The sequence below is a fragment of the Patagioenas fasciata genome, chromosome 9 (assembly GCF_037038585.1).
Source record: "Patagioenas fasciata isolate bPatFas1 chromosome 9, bPatFas1.hap1, whole genome shotgun sequence".
Taxonomy (NCBI): domain Eukaryota; kingdom Metazoa; phylum Chordata; class Aves; order Columbiformes; family Columbidae; genus Patagioenas; species Patagioenas fasciata.
In genome coordinates, this window is record NC_092528.1 from 10,645,057 (window position 1) to 10,672,265 (window position 27,209).

Below are 27,209 nucleotides of genomic sequence, written 5' to 3' on the forward strand. Positions count from 1 at the left end.
GTAGTGTAGCTTTTTACTGCAGAGCTGTAGTTTCTGAGGTATGAAGCAATGTGTATAAATATTCTAGCTTAGGTAGAGTAATAAATAACATTGTAAATGCATGTTAGCACACCTTCATACAAGTACAAGTGAGCAAACCAAACCCAGACAGGTTCTTGGTGTGCTGGAAATTATCACCAGAGATCATCTCAGTTATAAATTAAGAAATCAAAGTAATACTCACCGACCAAATTTCTCAATGTTCCCTGTTTTTCCTTGTTGAATAACATGAATGAAATCATAGGTGAGTATGAAAGGTACCCGTTCCCTTTTAATTCCAAACTTGGACTTAAAGTTTCCAAGAATATGCCCAAAATCTATATGAAAGAGCTAAAAAAGCAGAAGTGAAAATTAATTTCTCCAGTTAAATATTTCCCTTATATCTCTACAAAATGCTGGTATCAAGAACAGTTAACTCATAACGCTACTCTCCACAGCCCATGGTTTCAACCCTTTGGAAGTATTTAAATAAATCCTGAAATGTTTTAAAACTAAAATCGGGAATAACATCCACGCTGCTACAAGAGACCGCTGCTACAAGAGACCACTGCTACAAATCAGTGTGCAAAACATTATCTCAGATTTAAGCTTCTAGTGTCTGCCAATAGACACCTTGTTGGTAATATCATATAGAGAAATGAGCCCAGCTATGAGCCCATGAGGCTCAACATCACAATATCCAAGGGCTTCCTACATAAAGTCAGGAGCAAAGCTAGTAGAACTTCAATTCATCTCAAGGAATCTATGATAGTTCTCCTGTTTTAGAATCAAAGATAAAGGCATTTCAGCTTTCTTCTAGTAGGTAAAAACTTAAAAGAATATTGCAAATATCTGTAAAACTGTCACTTTTATAACCCTTGCTACTTTTATAGTCAGAATAACTTAAAATCAGACAAGTTACAGTGGAAAGTAGCAATTAAACAAGAGAATACACTTCTAAGAGTTTACCAAGGTTCTAGATTTTGAGACTTCTGGTCACAGCATTATGCTGGTCCGGAGTTCTGTATAGAAAATTTCTGCAGGAGGGACTGCAGAGATTAACTTCAGGAAAGCTATACCACTCAAAACTGCAATTCCTGTATTTTTAGTGAAGGTCTTTTGCAACATACTCTAAGACTACTTTTATTCAATGAATCTGAACTATTACCAGGCTTTTGGATGTTCCGAAGTTGTCTAAAACAGTCTCACTTGATACAGAATTGCTGACTAAAAAAGCATTGGTCGGTCTTTTCACTCTTCTTACATTTCCCTTCTTTGAAGCTCTCATCAATTCTCACTAAGCAGAGACAGCAGTTCTAACAATGCATGGATTTCGTTTTACGGAGACATTGAAGAAATTAACGGTTCTTAAGATAATTCTTGGACAATAAAGACACAGAAGAGATTTTTACCTGCCCATTTTTTCTGACCATGATATTATCACTGTGTCTGTCACCAATTCCTAACACATAAGTAGCTACACAGTAGCCAGCACAAGACAGAGTAAATTCTTCAATGGCTCGATCCAAGTCATCCCTAGAAGCACAAAGACAAGCAATGTTAGTGCATACTACTGCTACTTTAGGTCATACCTTGACCTCAAAAAAGGATTTTGCTTGTTTAAACCAGAAGTCCATTAAGATGTTGTAAAACTGTACATATTTGAAAGAAAATACTGTAAAAAGTAGCTATGGAGAACAGCAGAAGTGCAAATATTATGAAAGGCAACAACATCAAGACTTGAGCCCCATGTAGTTTTCTTGCGTTTGTTTGTTTTGCCAAATCTTGTATGACTTACTCAACAACATGCAGTCAAAATGCTGCAAATCCCAGAATTTCAGCTGGATTGCTGTTTGAATTGCAAAAGCATCATGAATCTGAGTCAGAATTCATCACACTAGAAAAATAAGCAGCAACAAACCTGCCAGAAGAGCCACACATTCCTCAATATTGAAATAGAAACTTACAGAAATTTTGTAGCTTACACTATGGATGAGAAAATAACTGTAGAAATTACCCTAAATTGTACTCCTTCAGCCAGTTTAAGAGAGCATCTTTGTTGAAGGCAGCAGCAGCAGCAACGTTGCTACTATTTAACTGAATGTCAGCAATGGTTTCTGAACTAGAAACAGCCTCAATAAGGCCAGAGTGATCTCCAGTTGCTAAACACCCATATGGCAATATCCTGAAACAAAACACAGATTCATGTTCAAACCAAAAATAGTAAGACTGTTTCATTAGTATATCAATATTTTGAGCAGGCTGAATACTCAGCACTAAATTGAACATTAAACTCTTGAAGATTAACATACAGATATTGCTTGCAAAGTTAAAATACCAGCAATACATTTAAAACATTTTTTCCTATTACATACATATATGTTAAAAAAGAAATTATAAGCAACCCTAATTTTTCCCTTTTACTAGGGAACACATTTACTTGTAATTTTATAGGAGAAACCATAGAGGGAGCCATTTGTATTAATTTGTTAATTTACTGGCTAAACAGAGTTCCCCTCATGTTCATTCAACACTAAATTATTTGTTTACATGGAAAACAGGATCTTATGCTTTTTCCTCATTCTTCCTTATTTCAACTTACAATGCTAAGAATTTAAATATAAACATACTATAATATTTTCCAACTCTTACTAATTTTAAGCATAGAAACCTAATGAAAGACAGGAATACATCTTTTAACCTGCCTAATTTGTAAGAATATACCTGTGCATTCATATTCTATGCCTAGTAAAAATATCTACAATAATATCATTGCATTAAAATAAGACAGTTAAAGATATGAATCAAGGAGAGATGTGCCTATATAGATAAGTGTATTTTTCCAGAATGTTTCCTCACTCCAAATGCTTAAAATGCTAAATGGAATGGCAACTTAGATGGAAGTTCAACCTATGCTATGGAAACACAAAGGAAACTCTTCAAAGGCATTGCACCACAAACAGATGTGTCTGTTCTCATGCTGGGCATCTTGTGCCAGGAATATTGTCTCAATTCTCATCGTGGACCTATGTATAAAAGAACGGATGCCCATGCAAACATAACTGCAGTACACAAAATGTACAGACTAGCAGTCACTAAGTTATGAAGCTGTATAAAAAATTGCAGGACATATTAACATACTTTTGTGTATGTATGCGTGTATATATAGAAAGAAAAAGCATTGCTGGTGGAGTTGTCATCAGTATTTATGTATAAAACAGATACTAAGTTTGATTGTTACAAAGCAGAACCACATCTCTTAACTGACATAGTCTATTATCCCAAGCCATGGAAGAAAAAATGAAATTCTGGATGAAATAAATTGGAAATCCGTGGCATAACAGCTATTAGATAACTGAGCAGTTTCTCTACCTCAGTAGTAACACACAACTCCAGTGGCACAAGTAGTAGCAACTATAGAGTTGGAGACTGTTCTCTAATGGCATCAAAGTGAACTGAAAACCAGATTCAAGAGGTATTTAGAGAACACTCAACTTCAAAACAAAAAAAGAAGTGCAGATTTGCAACCTTCTTCCCGTTTCTATTCTAATCTACTTCCCAGTTAAAACCTCAACTCTAGACCAAGAGGGTTCTCACAATGAACAGACGGGTATCTGTAATTACTGAACAGCAGTGTTCATGATACAAGGAAGCACTGCCCATCCTTATCACGACATGACAAATGTAAGCCAAATATTGCCAGGTTAAAGTGCACGCTGGCCTTCTTCCACTGCATTTCAACCCACCTTCCTTGCAGCCTAACTGGGCACATGTCCAACAACTTCCCCTTCAAAAGCAAGCAATGATGAAAGCCTTCAGCCCCTTGAGGACTCTGAGCTTACAACCAGAGGAAAAAACATCCTTGTCAGAGAGACAGTTTGACAGGAGTCAAGTTAGGGACAAATCCTCTGGGCCCTTTCCATCCCATCCTGGTCTTTCTAACTTCAACATCTGTCAGCAGGATATGTATGCTCCCTGTTTTTAATGCCAGTAAAGACCACAGACAGATCAATGCAGCAATCCTGGGCAGGACAGAGAATTTTCTTCTTCACTCCATTTAATTCTGTTTTTTATTTCAAAAGGTTAATTCTCCAGGGCAGTATCCTTCCAAATACAACACCAAGTTACAGTAATTTATCAACACATTCTCTGTGACTTCGGGTCCAATGGTTTAAAAATAATGACATTCTTTAGCCTTGTTACAAATACATTTTTCAGTATGTTTGTGAACTCTGATTTCATTCATACTCAGCTGCTTAACATCAGACTTCACACACATCAAGGGAGGTGAAAATGAAAACTCACTATAAATAGGCAGTGAAATGAAAGAGTAGTTCTGAGAACTCCCTCTATCTGTCCAAAATGTAACCAAGTACCAAATACTTTTATGACAATTTACCACTTGATATAGATCAAACTCCTCAAGCTTAGGTTTTTATGTTGCTCTGTTACATCACTAATTTCTCCCTTAACATAATTCCAATGCTGTAATATAGATAAAGCAGCAGAAATACTTTCTGATACAACCATTACTATCCTAAGAGATAGAACACTGCAGAGCCCACAGCATGCTTGGGAAGACAAGTGTTATGCTCCTCTGCTGCGAGATGCGTTTGCAATTTTTAAACATTCCTCACAGAAATAATAGAAAGTTATGTCATCTACTATGAGCATGCCCATACATAAGACTTCAGATGTAGAATTTTTTAAAGCAAAATAACTTGTAGGTTTGTAACTCTGAAAGTCATATTTTGTCATTCTGCAGATGCAACCTCATATAGATAGCATTTAACTTAGTAAGTTTGTTCCATAATTGCTTACATTTAAAGTACAAGAAACAATTAGAGATAAACTACAGAGGGAACTGAGAAAGTCTTAGGCCAACTATTTCCTGCTCAATTTTCAGGTAACAGTTTGTCTTAGAAATGAGCAGGTATGGGGATCAACTAAAGCGTTTTCTCATTTCTCTCTGGCACTTGGCAGACTGATGTCCAAGGCAAACGGACTCTGAGCCAGATGGTTCTAAATGACAGAGCAGTGTTCATCTGGCGTGACCATCTTTGCTGTGTAATGGTTGAGTCTGGACTGAGAAGCAGATGCACTTTACAGGTGAAGTTTTATTCAGCTGTGCACTCACAGTCCATCCAGTGCCAGCCCAGGCTGAGGGACCACTGCAGCACATGGTTGCATCCTCTCGCCTACACATATTTCTTTTTTTGATACAGACCCTGGCCTTGTTGTGGTATTTCATCAGAATGCACACACAGGAACCTCAACAACAAAACACACCATGGGCGAAAGAGGCCAGTTTACCCATGAGACAAATTAGTTGACAGTTAAACAAATCAACAAACCAACCAACCTTTCTCCTTCTTCTGCTTTAGAGATCTCAAAACTACATATTTCATGTTCCTCTCAAGGGCTGATAATCCCACCAGGAATATTGTGCTTGCTTTAGACACAGACTGGGCTAAGATTTCATTTTAAATTACTACTAAATAATTGACTGTGGATTGCAGTGCAAATATAAAGAAACTGTTCCTATCCCAAGCTCCTCAATGGCAGCACATTGGTTGCCATTTGATCCACATTTCTTAGAAGCTGTACAGCTTGCTTGTGGCAACATATTATCAATTGGAAGGGAAAGGCAAACAGCAAGCGCTTCTGCTCTTACACTAGTTAAAGAGGTGCAAATGGAATGATTGGACTTTCTGTAATGGAAAAAGTTGAAGAGTGCAAAATCCATCATGCATCCACAAAAGGAAAAGAGAAGCAACAACTTCAGGAAACTAAAGCCTCAAAGGACGATACAGGTCAAGAAGAAAAGACTCCAGTATGAAGTATTTTTCAGGAAAGCAGTTCTGTTTGACACTACTTTTTCTCCTGACACCATGGCTCTTATCCAAGCAAAAAGAAGCAAACTAACAAGTCCTGACTCATGAACAAGGCAACAGAACCCATTCCCGCTGCTGCTAATTCATAGATTTTGGGAGTTCCTCCTCTTGAGCGATGTGTAGAATGCAAACATGGAGATCACAAGGTCTTACCCTCTTAGCTTCATCCTCATGCTCCAGGCACTCAGAGTACTGTTTCTATCCAATTCTGTTTTCAATTAAGGTCATTTCAGAGCCTTCCCTTGGCAACTGTCTAGCTAATGTCCCTTCGACAGACTTAGGATGGTAACCCTGCCTCAATCCCAGAATTTTATTTTATAATCATAACTATGAGAGGATGAACGGAAGGAAGATGCTCCCAGTTAAGTAAATAAATGGAAGAGGCCAATTATAGAACTTCAATTCTCACTAGGAACTTCCCCTTTCTTTTTTTTCTTCTGAGACTTTTAAGAAAAATCTTGGACATCAGAGCTACTTTTTGGTTTTCCTTTGTCGGGTTAAAAAATGCTTTAGTCAGGAAACGCATATTTGATAATTCCTCATCACTATTCCTGTTTGCTAGGCACAGTGTGTGGCCCAGGCTGGAACCACAAACTAAGCTTCTGGGAAGGCAGCAACCAAAGAATGCCTCATCTGGGATTCCACAGCTGCCAGCGGTTGTCCTTGCCCTTAAATACTGGTTCAGTCTCCTCACAGTCTATTTATAATTACATAAATTATCGAAAGTTTCCTCAATGTTCAACTTAACACACACTCAGCCACCTCATTGCAAACATACACTTCCAGAAACAATTTATTATTCACATTCCTACATTAACCCATACTTCACTCAAAGGAATCTTTCCATAAGCAGCATAAGTAACAAGTTTATAATTTTACTTATCTGTGTGGGCTTAGATACATGACATGAGATATGGTGCACAAGGAAAAATATTCTACTCGATAATAAACAAAAATTGCAAAGTTTCACTTCTTCACTCACACTTCCATTATTTCTTTTAATGGCTAAATTCTTTTGTAATGTGGATCATCAAGGGAATGAACTGCTAAGAGAAACCATCTAATTAGTTAAGGTAACCTTGGCCATGACAAGTGAAACCTTTGGCTAGTGATCTTTAGACAGTGGGACAGTGGGAAAGGTACTTGTAAAACAGGAAAGCTTTACTGCTAAAAGTTGACTCTCCGTCCAAATAAACTAGCCCTCAAGAGATCTTTACCGGAGATCCAGACCAGCTTCTTTCCAAAGTATGTCCATCAAACGCAAAATCTGGAGTGTCAACATGTCCTGTCGAAGATCTATAATGAGAGGTTGAAACAGCTACTTCAATTTCTCAGTGTGTTGTAGGCAAACTTTCTAACATTTATACAACTGTCAGGAAAAGGTATCTAAAAATACTCATCAAGTTTAAGGGTTGAAGTGGGATTAACCATAATTTTATCATCATGACTGATAATGTCTATACTTTGAAACCCAGTCAGTAGAAGATGCTTAATTTCTTTATCAATGTTAGAATAAACAACATTTATATTATGGCAATACAGAGCAACACAGTTCCAGTGCAAGTGTGGGAATAAAGAAGGAAAAGGAAAAGTTGAAAATGTTAGCATTTCTTACCATCACCATTTTTAAAGATGATCCCTACAAGATCTCCTCCAAACATTTTATTATTGTATACTATCCATAAAGGCTTCATTTTAGAATCCATGTATCTACACTTCTCAACACTAGAAAAAATACAACAAAAGTTTTAGTCAAGTAAGAGTAATTCAACTGAAAAGATATAAACATTGTTCAAAACACAACAGCACACATAGCCTTCCTGTTTGGAAATACTTCAATGTTCTCTCTGCTTTCATTCTGCTACTATGCTGTGAGCACTTACCAAGTTACAAACATATCTGTTATAGACGCCATGTACTGGATACTGTGATTGGCATATGCATATCTAATGTTTAAATTGACCACACACATTTTCAGAGAAAATAGTTTTATATCCTATCTCATAAATTATTTTACTTTATATTTAAATGCTGCTTAAAGTTTTAATGGGTTTTGTGCTTGTTGTTATAAATAGGAGCCAGGAATGCAGTCTAATTAACTTTTGGGCTTATATTTAAATGTGTTTAGCTATGGTAATGCATTGACTAAGAGAATATTAAGTCTGACATTGGTTTACAAAAACTTTCTAACTTAACTCAGGAAGATTCTCAACAGACCTTCTCTGTCTATAGAAAAAACTCCCTGTGACAGCATGTCTGCTGAAAATACAGACAAAGGAAGTTAAAATATAGATGTGTTTCTGCTTTACTGTTTCCATGCAAAAGCTACAGTGAAATGTTATTCACTCATTCTTAACTTACTGTAGTTCCGAAAGTATAACAGAAGGATTCAGAGGAGACTGGAGGTCAGAAAGCGCTTCTCTGTAAGCATTTTGTTTCAAACACGTATGCATTGCATCTTTTCCTTTTGCTTTGCTTTGTTTCATGGCATTCAGCTTAATTAGACTGTTTAAAGTCTTCATTTTGTTAAGGGCTTCCACCTGAAAGAGGTATTTTATTTTTAAAAGTTATTGCTCTGGTTTTACATGTAACACAATGTAAAATCCAGTTTCAAAACAAAACAGTATTGAATAATTCTGCAACTTCTAAAAAATGAAAATAATAGATGGCAATTAAGGTGGCATTCCCAAAAAATCCATTAGAACAGCGTTTTTCTAAGTCACTCAAGTCTCCTAAGCTGACAGTCACTTTTTAAAGCAGAAGTTAACATTTCCAAGAAAATGAAGGAGGCATTGCAATGTATGAAAAGTTTACACAAATTTCTTGTTCAAAATACAATTTTCATCCACTAATTCAACAAAGCTCATAACATAGGTGCCTCTACCCATACTGAAGTCAACAGAAATACTGAGTGCTTCATATCTCTAACAAAATCAAACATTACTTGAGATGAGCTATGGATGTAGATACTTCATTGTACCCATTCAGTTGCCATATGAGCACTGGCACACAATTTCCACATACATAACTACACAAACTTAACTTTTACAGAGCAGAGTCTTAAATGTTTGTTCATTAAAATCCTGCTCAAGTTAAGCATAAGGCAAATACTCTAATCAATTAAAGTGTTCCAAATTACCATCTCATCTAAGCAATATTGTTACCTTAAAAAGGTGTAAAACTGCAAGGCAAATATTTGCAATCAATACAGGTGAGTTTAACCCTTTTTCCTCCTCCTCTCCCTTTGTAAAGTTTTCTACTGGTACATAATTTCTAAGAAAACAGGTAAACTAGTGAGGTAAATGCACGTAACACTAAGAGAGAAAAGCCCTTTGGTAACAAACCTAGATCGCACATACAACCAATGCAATTTCTACATTACTTCTACATTACATCTACATCTAAACAACTTGTAAACTCAATATAGCATAGTTGATAGAATTAGCTGTATTCACACTAGCCACATTTAACATGCTCAGTAATACACATATTCTCTAGCAAACTGCACCAATTTAATAACTACAAAAGTTGATTTCTATGCAAGGAAGCTTCAGTCTAACTTAAAAGGTGCTGAGTCAAAACCTACCACTTCTACAGACAGACTGAGCCCTGTCAGGCAGGATGCTGTGGAAATTGTACGCAGTTTGATTATAAAATTGAGGCAATGGAGACCTGCCAGGTCAGCCATCTGTCAAAACCAAGCGCTCTGCTTATCCACTATTCTAGGAGCTGTACAAATATCAGCAACAAGGGAACAAAATGGAACCTGTGTTGTACAAACAGGAACTTTTTGAAGTATTTCTACTTTGAATTTCTTCCGTGTTTGCACAGTTGGGATTTTTTTTGCCCCTTCTTTGATTGTACTGACATTTGTTTCCTGTGAAGTGCTCAAAAACTTTACTGACCTAAGGTCTATTGCTTAAAGCATTTCATCACCTAATCTTTTCATGATTTTGGTAATACTAACAAGCACTCATGTAAAGACAGTCTTTTCAATGTCCTGTGAACTGCAGTAATAAAGAGCACAACAGTACATTCCTGTTCCACGTGCCTCCAAAGCACAGTTTCAAGGTAGACAGTAGCAAAACTGTTAGAAATAACACTCATCAGGCAAGTACCGAGTTAGGTTTTGTGCCCTGATACAGCAAATATATTAGTTCCAGAGAGAGATCATTTTTCAAAGATTTCTATGGTCGCAATCTAAATTAACTTGCTGAAACTACTTTAGAGACTTCAAACATTATTTGAGAGTATCTCAATGATCTGCTGATACACTTGTTGGTGTATTTAAAAGAAAAGCTCTCACATTTTAAAAGCAAACACCTTTTTTTTTGTAAATGGCACATCTATATTAATGCTAAAACGAGTGTTTGGTTGCTTCAACACCTCTGTCTCCAGGGAGTACAACCATTATACTATCATTTCGGGGTTTTTTGCATCATCTTTTAACAAAAGCCAAAGCTGCACAAAGCTGTTCTGGACTCATCTAGATAAAGTTTAGATAGAAAGGAAATAGTTTCTACTGAACAAGTTACCCTTACTGGGGAAAAAGTGTCACAAGTTTTAAGTGCGCACAAACCCTTCTTCAGTTAATAATCTACTGTTCTATCCCAAATCCGTGCACACTGCTGAAAGTATCTCGCGCATGTTGAACACCACAAAAGCAGCTGCCAACCTCTGCGGCCCTGCAGCACTACCTGCTTTCTGTGCCAGGGAGCACATCCAGCCATTCAGCCCTTTTATTCCTCTCTCTCACCGTGGCTTCCTTCTCTTCCCCACCCCGCAAGAGATGGGCTTTGTCAAGGTCTGAGTTACAAGCAAGGAGAAGCCAGATTCAAGGAGAAGGGAAGTCTGTACCTGTTTAGCAAGCACTTTCATATGAGCAACACTTCCTCGGCAGTAAGCTTCAAGTATCAAACCGAACTGTACTGAAACAGCAGGTATGTGAACCTCTGACCTAGAAGAAGAAAAGCTTTTCATCAGACCACAGCATTTACAGATTAGCAGTCTTCAAGTCATTAAAATAAAATTTTAAACCAAAACAGAACAAAACAAAAACCAAACACCAAAACACCTCATGGTCATGTAAATAAAAGGCAGATTTCTTAAGAAATAACAACACTTTTGTGCTGAAGACTATGAGGACTGGCTGGTTTCAACACATGCCACTCATTTCAAGATCTAGAACTGTTTTAGAGGCACTAATGTTGAGAGGTAGCAATGGTATATTTGTTTTCAGGAACCCCTTTTATTCAAGAAAGTAGTACTGATAAATCATGGAAGATATTGACAGTCAGGGCTGATGATAAATCATGTGTTCTCAAATATTTGTAAGTGAAAAGCCTAAACTTGCCTGAGGTGGAACACTTTGAAACAAACCACTGACTCTTATACAAGAGCAAATTATCCTCCAAAACATTTTCATACAGTACTTGCAAGTGGGCAGGAACAACCCCAGGTTCCAGTATAAGTTGGGCAACAACCTGTTAGAGAGCAGCATAAGGGAAAGGGACCTGGGGATCCTGGTGGACAGCAGGATGACCATGAGCCAGCACTGTGCCCTTGTGGCCAAGAAGGCCAATGGCATCCTGGAACACAGGAGGTTGCACTTAATTATGAGAAGAAACTTCTTCACAGTGAGGGTGCCAGAGCACTGGATCAGGCTGCCCAGGGGGGTTGTAAAGTCTCCTACTCTGGAGACATTCAAAACCCACCTGGACACCTTCCTGTGTAACCTCATCTGGGTGTTTCTGCTCCGGCGGGGGGATTGGACTGGATGAGCTTTTAAGGTTCCTTCCAATCCCTAACATTCTCTGATTCTGTGAATCTAACCTACAGTCCATTCTGCAAGGTTTATGCCATTCACAGTCAAAAGTAACAAGAACACATAGAACTGCTTTTGTTTTCTGTTAAGACTCTCAATAATAATAGAAACTTTTCCCAACTGTGAGGTATAAAGATTGTACCTTTACTGCATGCATAACCAAAACAAACAATACAACTTTATATACAAGCCTAACTTATCAGATAGAGCTGAATGCATTTCGGAATAGTTTTTGTCAAACAGCAGATTACAAATCATCATAATATATTATTAATTACAGGCTTGCTCTCATCTATAAATGCCAAATGTAAAGAAATAAAGAGGACTTGTAGGAGATTCCTCAAGAAATCATATTTAACAGTTTCAGAAAGACATAAGGGAAAAACTCCTACCTTAGATGCCAAAACAACATCTGTCCTATTCTCCTGTTAGCGAGTGCTCTCTCTAAGAGAAATCTGGAGAGCGCACAATCAAGAAAAGGTTCATATTTCAGGACTTGCACAAGTTGAAGAAGATACTGAGAGAGCTCTTCATCACTAGAATGAGATACATAAAAGCAGTTAGTAGCAGAGTAACTAGATCAGTGATATTCCAGAAATTCAGATGCACATGTCAGATCCAACGATGTCAAATCTGTTTCAATAGCAAGAATGTCCCCCAGTTTTTCAGTCGCATGGAGGATAATAAAACACAACTTAATGCAATTGTTTGATTGATCAATTCATCAGGAAATTAAACCTCTAATAGAATTTTATGGCCCTCAAACACATGGAGCAAAACCCTGGTGTTCTGTCATGAGCTTTTACAAGACTGAGGTCTGAGGCTGAGTGCTAGGTTAAGCATCTGGGACATTAATTATTTCAAATAATTTCAGACTGGACATTGGCTCACTCTGACTGAGGAGCTGGACCTTCAGAACCATATAAAGAACCACTGTAACCCAGAAGTTAGCAGCAGTGGGCTCAGACAAGGAATAATTGCATATAACCATCAAAGTCACTCAGCTTACAAACGAGGAGCAGAGTATTCATTCCAGCCAATGCAATTCAATTAACATGTCTTTAAAAGTTACTACCTGTCAGTTAACAGGTGTTAATTTATTAAGATACACCTACAAAGTGATCCATTTAGCCAGAATATTTTGTTTTGGGCTTGATCGGTTTAGGGATTTTTTGCTTCTGTTTGTTTGTTTTAATCATACCAACAACTTTAAGGTTTTGAGAGGATAAGGAAAAAGCACATCATCTTTAAGAAACCAAACAGTGCCCAAATTAGTCCTACTTCATAATTGCAAATTAAAGTATTTAGCCACAGTTCATAAATATACCTTTGAAAAGCTCTATGCTAATGAACTATTTCAAGTATTGTTGACATAATAAAAATAATTCCAATAATTATTTATAAAATCTTGTATTCCACCTCCCCCAAAAAACCAATTATGTTACTCTAAAACAAATGTGAACGTTCCTTGGCTAATTACATTTGAGTATCTTTTATCCTATAAAAGGCCTGCATAATTCAAATTCTCTTCAAAGATGGAAGGAAAAGAGCAGAAATTCTTCTGTCAGTCCCTTGAAGATGTCAGAGATGCACATAGTGAATTATTTCATTCTCTCCATCTTACTCTGAAAAGCTTCAGTAACTTGCTAAAAAAGTTCAATTATGCTGTGTTGTATTTATTTTTGCTTATTTTTTTTTAATGTCAGCTAATAAGGTTACCTTTAGGTTATGGTTTTTACCAGCTGCCTTCATCAAACTTTTTAAAGAAGCTGAAAATTGATTTTTGACAGCCAACTGAACACACTTTTGTTTCAGAGCCAGAACTAAGAATTCTGGAAATAACTCCAGATGTAACAAGTCAGTATTATTAGGATAGCCCAGCAGCTAAATTGCTTGTTTGCATTTGAAAGAAGTCAAAATATTCTTTTTTTTTTTTTTTTTTAAAAACCAGAAGTCTAGCCTTGACCATTAAAAAAATAAATCATTAAGCTCTTCACCACAGAGAATTTAGAATTCAAGGACAGGAAATACGCAGTAATGCTGCAAATGATAATGTTATAAAATCTTGCCCTAGGTTACAGTGAAGAGCAAAATTACAGGAGAGAAAGAAAGAACTGCAAATAGCAAAAGCTACTGTGAAGAACAAATAAAACAGTAATTTTTGTTTGTTTGTTTGTTTTTTGTTTGTTTGTTTGTTGTACTATATGCTACAACTTACATTTCTTGCAAATAACATAGCAAATACTTGACAGAGTGTGAGGTGCCTGGATGGCCATCTTCACAGTATTCGATTACTGTAATATTTTCTGCCTTTGTTATTAAGAAGTTCTCACGCTATCTTGCTCTCCCTTTGTACAAGAGAGTGGTGAACACATAACCCTCTTTGGGACAAAGGTTCTCTTAGCTACATGGAAAATAATAATCATTGAATACAAGATGTCAGAATAAGGAGGTTTTATTTGGTTGCCAACATGCTTATCTAGAAATTACACTGCTTTATTTGGCCATCTATTCATGGCAGGCAATGTGCTTAAATCTTTCCTCTTTTCTCTGTAAACAAAGAGAATACAGTTTTTCACTCCAGAAGTCCTTGCACGGTGAAGTAATACAATATACTCACCTCATTTGCTTTAAACAACCCACTGCATATTCTCTGACGTACTGGTCTGGATAATTGAAATCTAAGAGCTCTAACGCTTCTCTAGGCAGCAGCTTGGGCCATATCTGAAGGAGAGCCTGAAGCTGTTTTAAAAAGAAGACTGTTAGGTTACAAGTAAAGTAACAATTTAAGAAAGCAGATGGGTATAACTGCCTATAAAGCATTCACACTGTTAACAGAAGGAGGCTAGGGACTGCTCATAAGTGGGGGAAGAACAGGAAGGAGAGAAAGAATTCTGGGAAAAAATGGGCCCACTTCTTATTAAATTTCTTACCCTTTAAAATGTTCAAGATTATTTTTTCAGCACTGTCTCATTTACATTTAGTCTGAAAAATCTGTTTCTGCACACACAGACACAATGCACAGTAAATAGAAATTAGGTAAACCCAGACACATATGTTTTAGAGAGAGTTTCAATAACATTTAGATAAAGTTCCATAATGGTTAAAGTTTTTCATAAAAAAAGAAAAAAAGAAATCAAAAAGTTTTTGATGATACAGATCTTTACCAAAAATATTTATCCACCTCAACTGATGGAGCCTTTTCCCACACGCACTATGGATAGTAATGAGCTTAAATTGCAAAAGGGATGATTCAGGTTAGATATTAAAAAAAAAAAAAAAAAAAAAAAAGCCAAAACTGAAGACAATTATGTGCTGGAAAAAATTACAGAAAACATTAGTGTATTATTTTGGACCACCACAAAGAACAACAAACTCATATAATTTATCCTGTATCAATGATCCACCTATTCCTAAAAAGCATCGCAAGAGTTGGATTCTGTTGGGGTAAATACAGCAAAAGGTAGCTACACCAACTTCTTTACAGCATAGGGAAATAACCTTGCACATCTATACAAATCATACAGTTTTACTGAAAATGTAATATTGTATCACAACCCCAGTCTTCAAGTCCTTGATTACGTAAAACTACTTCAAAGAGATTCTATGTGGTCAAATAGTCAGCACCATAAGCAGGAAGTATATTCTACCACTAGTGGGTATCATATCTCTTTGAAAAATCATCTGTCTGCCTCAATGAGGTTTAATTACCCAGTTTGAGATGTGGATTTTTATAATCTTTGAGCAGTTTAACGATATTTATAAGAAGCCTTATTTCAGATCTTGATTTATAAACTTAAACTTTTTTTAATAACCTTATTTTATAAGTTCTTACTATGAAGATGGTCAAATGCTGGAACACGTTGCCCAGAGAGACTCCAGAGTCAAAACCCAGCTGGACACAGCCCTGCTCCAGCTGATCATGCTTGAGCCAGATGGATGCTTGGACTAGATGATCTCAAGTGGTCCCTTCCAAACCTCACTGACTTCTGTGATTCTATGAAATGCCTTCCATTTACGATCAAAGCTGAGCACCAGATTTTAAAATTAGCCTGTATAAATAATTGCTGTGCTTTTCTCTTCATTCAGAGGATCTCTGAAATGCATTTTGGGTTGTGGTTTTTTTAAGGTAGGCTGCTGCATATGTGTCCAGGCCACAGAAGGTACACAATTAACTTTGCTTTACACAATAGTACCATTTCAAAATGTTTATACTTGGGAAAGAAAACCTATCTACTCATTATTTGATCCGGCAGTTTTCTCCATTGTCATTGCCTTTTCCCTTACCTGAGCAACATCTTCAAGTTTGTTCCATTTTAAAGAGAGCAGCAGCTTTGGCAACGATTGTGGAAAATTTTCACGACAGTCATATCGCAAAGTCCAAATAAGATCCATTTCATTTTCACAGAGTTGAGATAAAGGATCTCTTTCCATTATTTCTTTTAGCACAATATAAAACTTCTTACCACCTCGACCCTAGAAAACAATAAATTTATAATGTTTTGATATATTCAGTATGATTCTTATATTTTAGCTCAAATACTAGAAATCCTACACCAAGAAAAACATCAGATAAAACTAATGAAACACAGGGGAATGACTACTATGTCTTTCTTTCAGATCCAAATTTCTTAAGCTGTAAGAACTGTCACTAAGATTCAAAATTCAGAATACAGAAGTTTCTGAAAAAGTAACAAAACTTTAGACTTAATGACACTAGATGGCAATATTTCCATTTTCCAACTCTAACACAGAGAACTTTGTTTAGGATGCATATACTTTCTCCTTTTGTTTTTCCAGTAAGCAAATTTAATAGATATACATATAATTTATTTTTAATTAAAAGCCAAAAGATACTTTTCCAACTATAACTAAAGAGAAGTACATTCCCTAAGTATATGAACACGTATTTGTCTTCTAGTCCAGACTTGTCATTTCCAGACATTTTGCACCATTTTATCTGTGAAACATTAACATTGGTATTGTTGCTGTAAATCAGTTTGTATGAATGAGTCTTCACACTGGCTCAGTTAATAACTGCAAGGGCAGAAATTAAAGCAGCGATAGCAGCAACAGCATTCCACAAATTAACAGGAGACAAATGAAACTGCTGCTTCTGGGTAAGGAGGTAGTAGTAGCTGAAGGGAATAAGTTACTTGCAATACATATTTTGAAAAACACTATGGCAAACTTTAAATACCAAAGACAACTTCATCTTTGCAAAGCTGAAGAATTTTACACATGATTTTAAGAGGTAGGTCAAAAGCCTTTACATTAATGGAAAATAAAAACAACAAAGGAAAGGAATGGTAGGAAAACCAATTCAGATTCATGGCAGAAACAAAGAGCCCTCATGAAATAACATCCTGCACAGGTTTCCCACCTGACAAAAAGTACATCTGCTGCACAGAGAATTTAACTTTAGCTCCTTCTAGGAATGATAAATGTCTGAGCCTTGTATTATGCTGAAATGTTTTAAGTAAATATTTTCATGTAAAAATACCATCCAAGTACAAATTCTTTAGGAGTGAACAGACTTTCAAAAGCTGTTTGAATTGCAATGCTTGTTTAGTAAACTAAGCACGTTCTCTGATTCGGTATCAAAATAAGTAAACAGTCTTAAAATTAAGGTGATTCTTGTATTTGAAAATGTTAATATTTCAAATTAAGTCACAATTCTGTCTAGTTGGCCTGCTGCTACTGAAGATTTACAATTATTCCCACTCTAAGTTGTTTGCACCTAAAGCAGCACTGAGTTTTCACTTTTCCTGAGCATTTTAGGCAGTTGGTATTGCAACCAACACATTCTTCAAGTAACTGCTTTATTCTTATATAAAATGCAGTTATTATTACTGTTGATCCAACTGTGCTTCCACCATCCTATACTGCATTTTTCTATGTTTTTGTATATTACACAAAGAAAATACCTTCAGATTTTGGTGATCTTTTCAAAATTTGTCCTCAAGTTGGAACTATACAGTTTCTCAAAAGCAGCATATAATCACTCTATTTAAAAAACATCGTCAATGGCCATTTTTGAGAGAGCTTATTTGGAAACATCTGACAAGCAGGCAAACCATCATACTTGACAGAACTGAGCCATTTTCCAGCAATATTTCATGCATCCTGGGACTGTATTCCAGATCTAGAAGTGATGTAAATCTTAGCTCTGTTCCAAATCCAGAGCATGTGAAACAATTGTGCTTTCTGACAAAAAACAGCCAAGAAGTCCAAAAATATATCAGAGAACGTGGATATATACCTGAATTATATGGCAGTTCACCAAAGTGAATTACATAAGAAAACACAGTCAGCAGACCTGTCGTTATCCGAGCAGTTGACTTATCTCTAGATTGATGTAGAAGATAAAAACCAAAAAACCTCAGAAAATTAATTTTAAAATGGTCTTTAGAAGCTGCTTACCGTCATTGCAGCATTGTCACTGCTTCTTGCAATCTCAGCTGCCTTTTCAAGTATCTGCAAAAAGAAGGTTTTAATTAAATTAGATTTAAAAACAAATCTGACTGCATCGAAAGGATAAACATAGAAATTAATTAGATAAGGAAATTTTGCTATCTTTTGGATAATTGCAACACTATTATTTTGTATATACAGTGGTATAACATGGACTTCTATGCTGTGTCCCTTTTTCAATCTGCAGGACTATGGAGATCAGGAATAGGAACTCTCATGATCACCTCAATCTTACTCTTCATCACTCACAAGCTAAATGGTCTTCCCTATAGCACCTCATTTTCTCTTTCTGTTTGTGTTTCCTCCTTATTTTTCAGCACAGCAAACCAAGTCCTCCACTCTAAATTATCCTTTGCTTTCTCATCTCTACTTCTGCTGGTTTTGGGGGCACTGCTTCCATGACCTATACCTGTCACCCACAGATCCACACTTCTAGCATTCTGTTTCAGTATGAATCCACAAACAATCCTCTCATATCACCCACATGATCTCAGTTAGTGTTTCCAGTTCTCTAAATTTAGGATCTTCCCTTGTGTAACATTATGAACAACCAGCTTCCAGCACAAACTCATTTAATGATACAGTGAATGTTCCTTCCACAAGCTCTCAGCGCCAGTTAATATAAAGCAACCTTCAGAAACAAGGATTGGTACTTTTCTTAACAGAAAAGCAACATCTCCCCAAAAGTTAGCTCTGAGTTACTGTTGCTCTCTTTTTTGTTGTTTTGGTTTTGTTTTTTTTTTTTTTTTTTGTTGGCCTTTTGAACATTGGACTTAGTTTTTGAAGTTCATGTAACAAATCACAATACATAGTTAAAGTACAGACATAAACACAAACTATTCTGCACCCTTAGTGCAACCAACACAGATGTGTTAGAACGGTGACTGCCTAAGCTGAACTGGTCATGTAGGTGTATCTTCAGCTGCCAGATGCTGCTGCTTTGAGGAACAATTAATAAAATGAAATATGAACTAAGAAAGAAGTCTAAGGAACTATACCACCTCCCTTCCCTCAGAGGTCTGCCTCTCACATCACCCGGGAACGTAACACCAAACCCAGACACAGGTGTAGCAAGACTTGTATTGTCTTTACTCAGGCAATATGAGAAATAACAAAAGACTACCATAATCGGAGCATAAAATACTCAGCAGCTAAAAATCCTTTAAAAAGGTATACTAGCTTGTTTTATTTCTTTCCCTGTATGAAATACTTACTGTTATGATGCATTATCTGCTACTTGTCTACAAAGCTTGTTTCTACACTGCGTAAAAGCACGCATAAACAAAACCACTATGTCCTAACTCTGTGTTTGATGCTTGCCTCCTTGTGAGCTTTAGAGTTACTCTGTTTGCAAATAAGCTTTGAAAGTTTCTGCAAGTCCAGCTGTGTTCACCTGAATGACGAGCCACTCAGTGTGTCGGAAGCATCATTAACCAGCCCAATATATGGCTCCTGCATCAGATAACAGTTTTCTTATCAATTGTCAAGATACTCAACCCCAAAGAGCTGTTCACTGCAAGTAGATTGATGCTATGATTGAAAAGATGGATCTATTTTTGCACATTATGTTTCTCAAAATAAAAACTTGGCATCCACATCTCCATTTTCTTGGCAGAAACAAACAACAACACTGGGAAAATCAGAAGCAACCATACAGCAGGCAGGTCTCATTCAGTCAATTTTGAAAAACAGATTCTCAGCTGATATAATTCAAGTAGCCACAAAGATTCAACAGGACCCTCTCACCAAGAGATTCTTTCAGGGATTGGGTATCTTACTCTCTTTTCCAAGGGAGAAATTTCAGTCTACCCACAGAAACTGATTGAATTGCCAAAGACTTTAGAGCTTTGATTTTCCCTGCAATACTGCAAAACAGTTTTTTAACTCCAGGAAATTGCAAGTAACAAAAATTACTGGGGGAATAAATAAACCTGCTGAAAAAGAAAACAAAACCAAAACCATTTGTAGCATTTCCTCAAAGTTGAGCGCTTTCAATGAGTGTTTCATTACCAACTCTGCAATCACTTTATAAAAATGCTCTGGGATTTTCCTCTGAGACACAGGATTTCTCAGGTACAGTTCAAGAAGGGGGCAAAGCCACAAAATAAAACAATCCAGCAGCCAACCAAAAGTTACAAGGGATGGTGAAGACCATCAGACACTGCTTTAATGTCAATCCCTCTGGTAACTTGCTCAGTACAATCTTTTGTCTGTATTTACCCCAGCATTTTAACATACTGAAAACTTGGTATCACAGGTGCAAATAGAAGGAATAACAGAGCTAGAACAAATATGTAATTACTTAAGAAATACACTTTTACGTAACATGTTTGTAATAGGCACATAAAAGCACCTTATTTCTATATAAATTAAATACATACAGTATAATGAGAAAAAAATAAAGCATTGCAAATAAACCAATAACAAAACTGGTTAAAATATTTCCAGTATGAAGAGTAAACTGGTCAACCATAATTAAGAAGGCAATTAGTCAGTACTGTTTTAGCTCTTGAGATATCTCCAATGCTGTTTTAATACAACAAGGCAGGTGGGATGGGGGTGGCGTGGGGGGAACAAACAACAACAACAAAAAAGCAATCACTCAACCCAAAAATCAAAAAACCCTATCTTGTTATTTGATTTTATTTTGATGAACCTTAAAACCCAAAATCCCTTTTTTATCAAACTGATAAAGCTTGGTGGTTTCTGTCTTTTTGTTCATTTTCTTTAAGTAATCATTAACTTCCCCCTCAAAACAATTCAGACTAATGTATGTATGAGTTAAACCTTGTTTTTAAAATGCATCATTAGCCATCTGTTTTAACACTTATTTTATTACTTGTTTCCTGGTCTCAGCTTTATTTGCTGGTTTGTGAACAACTTGCTCTCTCGTGTTCACACTGCAGACATAACCATGTGTATTCCAAAGATGCATTTCTTTCCTAGCCAGACATTCTGTATCTGCAGAAAACTGCAGGGCAACTGAAGTGGATTTTGTTCAACAGCAGACCTTGAGAAATCCCTTTTCACACAATATTTGGAGTCTATTTATCGCTGAAGTATTTTAGCTCATAGAGGAAAGTGTCCCAAAGAATGGGTAACATACATTTGTACAAAGAAATAACAGATTTTTATAGATCACAAGAAGCACAGTTTTAAGGTTTCCAGAATGGCAGGTAAGTTCAGTTTCTTGTAAAATCATTGATACTGGAAACTGATTATTCTTCTGATCCTCAAGAGACTACGTATTTTTAAAAGTATATGTCTTCATAATACTGTCTGAAGACCCTGAAGTCAGAGCACAGGCACTCTAATGCAGTGTAAGTTTAAAAAACGTGAGTATGTTAACTAAAACGTGGGAATCTGGAAATCCAGTGGAAAAGGCAGAGTTGAAAGGAAAGAAGAAATAGCGATTACCTTATCAAAGGGAGGGTAATTAATAGGCTGCTTTGAATATTCTTGAAATCTAATGTGCAAAGCTGTTGCATTTTCAGTGTAAGGATTAGTCTGGACGGTTCCCATTGGATTCAACATTTCTTCAAGCTCATCTGAAACATTAGAACAATTAATATTATAGACCAGACATGCATTAAAATTAAAAAATCCAAAAGGCAAAGACACAAGAAGAAATTGCTTACCGCCTACAATGGACAGCAGCAAGTTTTGCTGCGCAGCATTTTTATTACAATGCACTGCAATTCCAGCATAAACTACACAAACCTCCTACATTCACCAATTCTCACCCAATGAGAAACTGATTCTCTCTTCCCAAAATAAACATAACAGTCATGGGAAGCTGATACACCCCTATACTGAGCCAAATCCCAGTAAGATCTGCAGCTCCTCTAAATGAGTATAAACACTGCCTATGTAACAAACTGCATGAAAAAAGAGAGTTTTAAGCCGGATTTCTCTCAGCATTACAGCTGAGTTCATACACGGTTTCTCAGGATAGAATGAAGAGCGACATGGAGATTTCAGACACTCTTACTAATCAATCTGAATGTCAGGAAAGGAAGAATGCTATTTTCAAGTAGCCTCTTAGCCTTCTCCTTCCTGATACACAATACTTTCAGGAAAGAGATTAAGACATATATTTATGCACATAAAAAATACAAGTAGTAAAGAGATGATGAAAAAAAATTCAACATGCATATAGAAAACGTTCTACAGTTTGATACTGCTCTTCTTTGATCTTATAAATAAAGTCCAAATCTTCAAAGTTAAACTTTACCAGGGAATGACGACCAGCTGTGCAGTACCAGTTCTCCATTCTTCAGCTGTCCTTTATAATCAAATACCATGGTATTTACCCAGGCTACAGGATAATGCTGTTAAAGGAAAGAATTTTTACATGGAAACCAAGGTGCCAGTAAACATTACTATGCAGCAAGCACTACAAGTAAAATCAAAAGGGTTGAGGGTTTGTTGGCTTTTTGTTTGTTTTTTTAATGGTGATATCTTTCAGAAAAGCAGTTAAGCGCATGCAGAGTTTTCGGTATGAACCCCAGTGCCACTGAGGACAATAAGACTCAATTTTAAGTGTGTCATTCTGTCACTGTAAAATTATACATAAATACACATTTCTCTGAACATGAGCCTAGATGCTAATTTTTTCATCTTTTCCCAATCACAGCTCATCTGGAGTTCAGAACACAACTGACCTTTTAAAATACAATTCTTTAAGCACCCATTTATCAACTGGCTTACAACCGAAATTTTCATGCCTTTTTCAGTGTCTAAGAAGTATGAAAAGTTCTTTTTTTGTATCAAGATGTGCCCTTCTTAATACATATGTTCTTTTTTTTTTGTCATTTTGCATTCTTGAACACGAAAGTGAAGACAATTAAAGATTTCTGAATACTTATTTCAATATAATTCAGAGGTACACTCAAGAAAAACAACAAATGAAATAATTACCACTTTTCCTGCTTTCCTAATAGTCTGGTATTTGGAAGGATTCATTGCCTTGGTAGACTTTTTTGTTTTCATCTTATCCATCACAGCATAAACTGCAAAGCAGAGCCTTGCCATTCTTGGTAGATCACAGACATTTATTTCAAACTCTAGCACTTCATTCCAAACATGGTCACTTCTCCCAGATATTTCTGTGCTTACAATCGTTTTGCAAAGGAGCTCTGTACCATGGAAAAGACCAGCCCTAACATGAACCTGCAATTAAAAAAAAAAAAAAAGTAATCTTAAGCTTGCCACAGAACCTACAAAATTCTACATAGAATATTTTATGGAACATATTTATATCTTCAAGGAAATACTAATTTTGAGGTTTTAAATTGAAACAAACAATCCTTGAGAACAAATTCTTTATACTCTGCTGTTCATATTCCTGGCCAAATCAAAATATATTTGTTTAAATCATGTTGGCTACCTATTTTTTCAGTACCATATTACTTACATTATCATGTACAACTAATAATAATAACATTTGTAGTAACAAATTTGTAGAAACAAATTCAATATATGGATACACAAATGTTTATAACTTAACACATACAACATGGAAGGAAATAATAGGAAACAAGCAACTAAACAGAATGAAAAGGTAAATCTAATTTTCTGAATACAAATTCCAATATCTTGGTAGAACCAATTTATGCTTCTAATTGAGAAAAGTTTGGGGTTTTTTTTCAGCTTAAGAAAACATTCATTTTTACTTAAACTGTTTATAAAAATGTACAAATTACTGACATGAATGTTGTTCTACCTCACAGGCAAGTGTCTTGTAAGGTCTTTAAGTACTTGTGCAACAAATTCCCATGTGTTAACAAGTTGTGGTCTGTAAAACAGTCAGTAGCCCAGTCATGTATATTTTTACAGGAAATGATACTACAGCTTTTCTTTGTGTTCAGCACATTTAGAAAATAAAATACAGATTGCATGGAAGAATGCAGTCTATGTTTAGACACACAGAGAATATATTCTGGACTAAGAGAACACCTTAAGTTCCATTTAAAAATGTTTATTATTTAATCTACTTCAATTTGTCAGATGTTTACAACAGTTTAGTTTGAATACGTGTATTTCCTACCAATATCAGTACTATACGGATACTATCTTAAAAAAATCCAGTACCATATGAACAGTTATGTCATACCATCCATGCTTACTGATAGTGTTCTAATGCACATATCTAACTTCAGACAATAAAGCAATACTTTAGCAAGAATGCAAGATTTTAACCAATACTACCAACATAACTGGGAATAACTAAACATTCTTACACTTTTGCTGAATTGAAATCTGTATTATTTTGACTTTGCTAAACATCAAAAGTCATTAAAATGACGAAGATAACATCTTCTCATAGTAGGCATAGTTACTTACTTTGGCATTTTCCTCTGTATTTAGCTTATTACCCTTTAACAGAATAATCTTGAAAGGGTTGGAAATATCCCATACACTCTGAGAAGGGAAACAAAGATTACAAGTTCTTTCTTAATCAAAGTAACATATTCAGACCTATTTTATAAGCTAAGCATTTTAAGCAAAGTCATAAATGCAAACTAAAAAGATGCATTCTTAAAAATACAAATTTGAAAGCTTCAAACTAATTTATTATCATAGCTATAAGACCATACAAGACGTTATAAATGGAAAAAAATCAGAAAAAAACACTCAGATGAAAGAGGAGGTTGGGAGGTTGTAAAACACATTGGGTATTACTTGCTGGCAATCTGGAATAACCTTTCAAATTTATTGATCACTCTGAATATATAGAGTGTGTAACAGAGCAAAGTCTGTCCATATTTCTTAGAATGACAGTACATAAATTCCAATTGTTCTGTATGGCCATAAGTTTAGCAATAAAGGAAGCACCATATTAAAAGATATTTAGATGTATATTATGGCAAAACTTGACACCATTGAGGTGGCAACACCAAGCAAGAGATCTGGGCTAATAAAAGAGATCGCAGACCACCACTGCCCAAGCTAGTGGAGCCCACACATTGTACTGAAGCTGGAGAATCCAGGTTCTCTGCAATAACTTCTCCAGCTGCTGGTAACAGATCATGACTCACTTTTCTGGACTCTGATTCAGAGTAGAATCAATAACAATGGAAAGGAAATGGCGAAGGTGAGGGATGGATAAGGCAAGAGAGGGTAAAAAGTTTCCAGGAAGCATCAAAGTCTGCTATTTCTGATGTAAATCTTCTCACAAGCAACAGGAGACTCTGAGCAGACCCAGGTGACCTGCACTGGAAAACAACAGCAGTAGCACAAATTCCAGGCACTGTGATTTATATTCCACAAGCCACTGTTCCTTTGGGTATTAGATATTCTCCATATCAACTTACAGTTGTTGCTCTTGTTTTTTTTGGTGGCAGAGGAAGAGGAAGGTTGGATGATTTTCGATGTATGGCAGCTTCTACAGCAATCATCTCCTGCTCACACATTTTCTTTATGGTGCAACACTCAACTAGGGTCAGCTGGGGAAGAGTCCTGTTCATCACACAGTTGCGTATATACTAAAAGCCCATGGAAAACAGTTGTTATCAGCCAGCAGACTATTTCTACAGCAACTTTCAAATCAAATAAACAAATAATATATTACAAAGATACAAAGGAAATGGTGCACACATATTTTACAACTGGAGAGGGCTGCAGACATGAGGAGGAAGTGTATTATTGCTCAGTATAGCTGACCATCCAGTGGCACAAGAAGCAAGGTCAACTTTTAGCAAAGGTACCAGAGAACTGTTACAGCAAGTTCCAAAGAGCTGTACACACCTGAAACTGAATTAATGGATGATCACCAAAAACATATTCTAGCCTTCCGCTAACTTGCAGCACATAGTCAGCAGGATCAACTTCCTCATCTTCTTTTCCATGGATAGTCAAACGTTTTCGGATTGCCAGCTCATTCAGCTTGATGGGATTCATGTTCGGAGACACCTGAAAACTAAACACATCCTAACAAAACACAAAGAGGAATACTGAATGTCAAATTTGTCACAGTCAGATGTACAAGGCTTAAACCACAGCATACACAATAAAATAGGCAGAAATACTGAACTGTTAAAACCAGTCTATTATAAGACAGTTATGTCTACATCTTCAGTGTAATCAGAGTAACAGTCACCATAAAAGCTGCAAAATGGCCAATTCTCAAACTTCTATAGTACTTTCAAGAACACAACTTTATCTAAGGGATTCAGTGATTTAAAGACTTCTAGATCAGGATATTGTTCTAGAAGCTTGTATTTTAGAACATGAATAAGGGAGGCAATAAATCATGCATATATTTCAAGGTATTTAGCACTACTAGATGTGTTAATTTTTCTTCTTTCTAGCCACTAGCAAGTTATCCTCTTTCTAGATACCACTGTATTAAGAAAAAGAAAGCTTCAAGTAATAAAGCAGAAGAAATTGTTAATGTGATTTATGTACAAAAACACCATTTCACTTGGAGGAGTGTAGAAAAAGGGTAGCAGCCAACACCTGTAGCATTCTGAATATAACATAGAGACTCTGCATTTTCAAAGAAAACTGTTAATCAAACGTTTAGAAGTTACTTACATATTTCCAAAGTATCTCTAATATTGATGTGTTCTAAAAAGGTTAAAAGTTACTTTCTTAAAATTTAAAATAAAAAAAAAGTTTTAAGTAATTTAAAGCTCCTAATGTAAAAGGCCTTCTATGAAATCTTTCATCTCCCTTAATCTGCCACGCTTACTTGCAAAGGCTGATTCAGTGAGTTCTGGTTTTACTGTTTTGACTTTTTTTTTTAAATTTACATACACAGACTCCTGATGATTTCTAAAGTATTCCAAAATCAGTTGAAGTGTTGTCTGGCTAATATTCCTCTGACTTGTGTTTTATTTGTATAGAAGTTTACTGGTAAAAAGCCAAGCTGCCCTAATGGAAAAAGCTAACTGTAAAGTCAGGCAAAACTTATTCAGTATTGTCTTGGTTTCTGCACGGTTCACAACAGCTTCCACTTCTCAGAAAGCCGCCAAACTGTGAAAGCTTTCTGCTCC

The 27,209-nt window shown here is 36.1% G+C and overlaps 1 protein-coding gene across 3 annotated transcripts in view; it reads right to left on the reverse strand.

Moving 5' to 3' along the window:
• Window positions 1–27,209, reverse strand: part of PIK3CB (phosphatidylinositol-4,5-bisphosphate 3-kinase catalytic subunit beta) — a 91,156-nt gene that overhangs the window by 3,389 nt on the left and 60,558 nt on the right. For all 3 annotated transcript variants that reach the window (XM_065845025.2, XM_065845026.2, XM_071812434.1), the window contains 17 exons: window positions 25,960–26,142; window positions 25,527–25,697; window positions 24,556–24,633; window positions 23,131–23,382; window positions 22,445–22,541; window positions 21,628–21,758; window positions 18,160–18,213; window positions 16,024–16,212; window positions 14,357–14,478; window positions 12,129–12,272; window positions 10,770–10,869; window positions 8,274–8,452; window positions 7,528–7,637; window positions 7,130–7,208; window positions 2,036–2,203; window positions 1,431–1,554; window positions 224–369 (listed from right to left, as the gene is read on the reverse strand). In XM_065845025.2, the coding sequence (XP_065701097.1) occupies window positions 224–369; window positions 1,431–1,554; window positions 2,036–2,203; window positions 7,130–7,208; window positions 7,528–7,637; window positions 8,274–8,452; window positions 10,770–10,869; window positions 12,129–12,272; window positions 14,357–14,478; window positions 16,024–16,212; window positions 18,160–18,213; window positions 21,628–21,758; window positions 22,445–22,541; window positions 23,131–23,382; window positions 24,556–24,633; window positions 25,527–25,697; window positions 25,960–26,142 (2,327 nt within the window). The remainder of the gene's footprint in view (window positions 1–223; window positions 370–1,430; window positions 1,555–2,035; window positions 2,204–7,129; window positions 7,209–7,527; window positions 7,638–8,273; window positions 8,453–10,769; window positions 10,870–12,128; window positions 12,273–14,356; window positions 14,479–16,023; window positions 16,213–18,159; window positions 18,214–21,627; window positions 21,759–22,444; window positions 22,542–23,130; window positions 23,383–24,555; window positions 24,634–25,526; window positions 25,698–25,959; window positions 26,143–27,209) is intronic.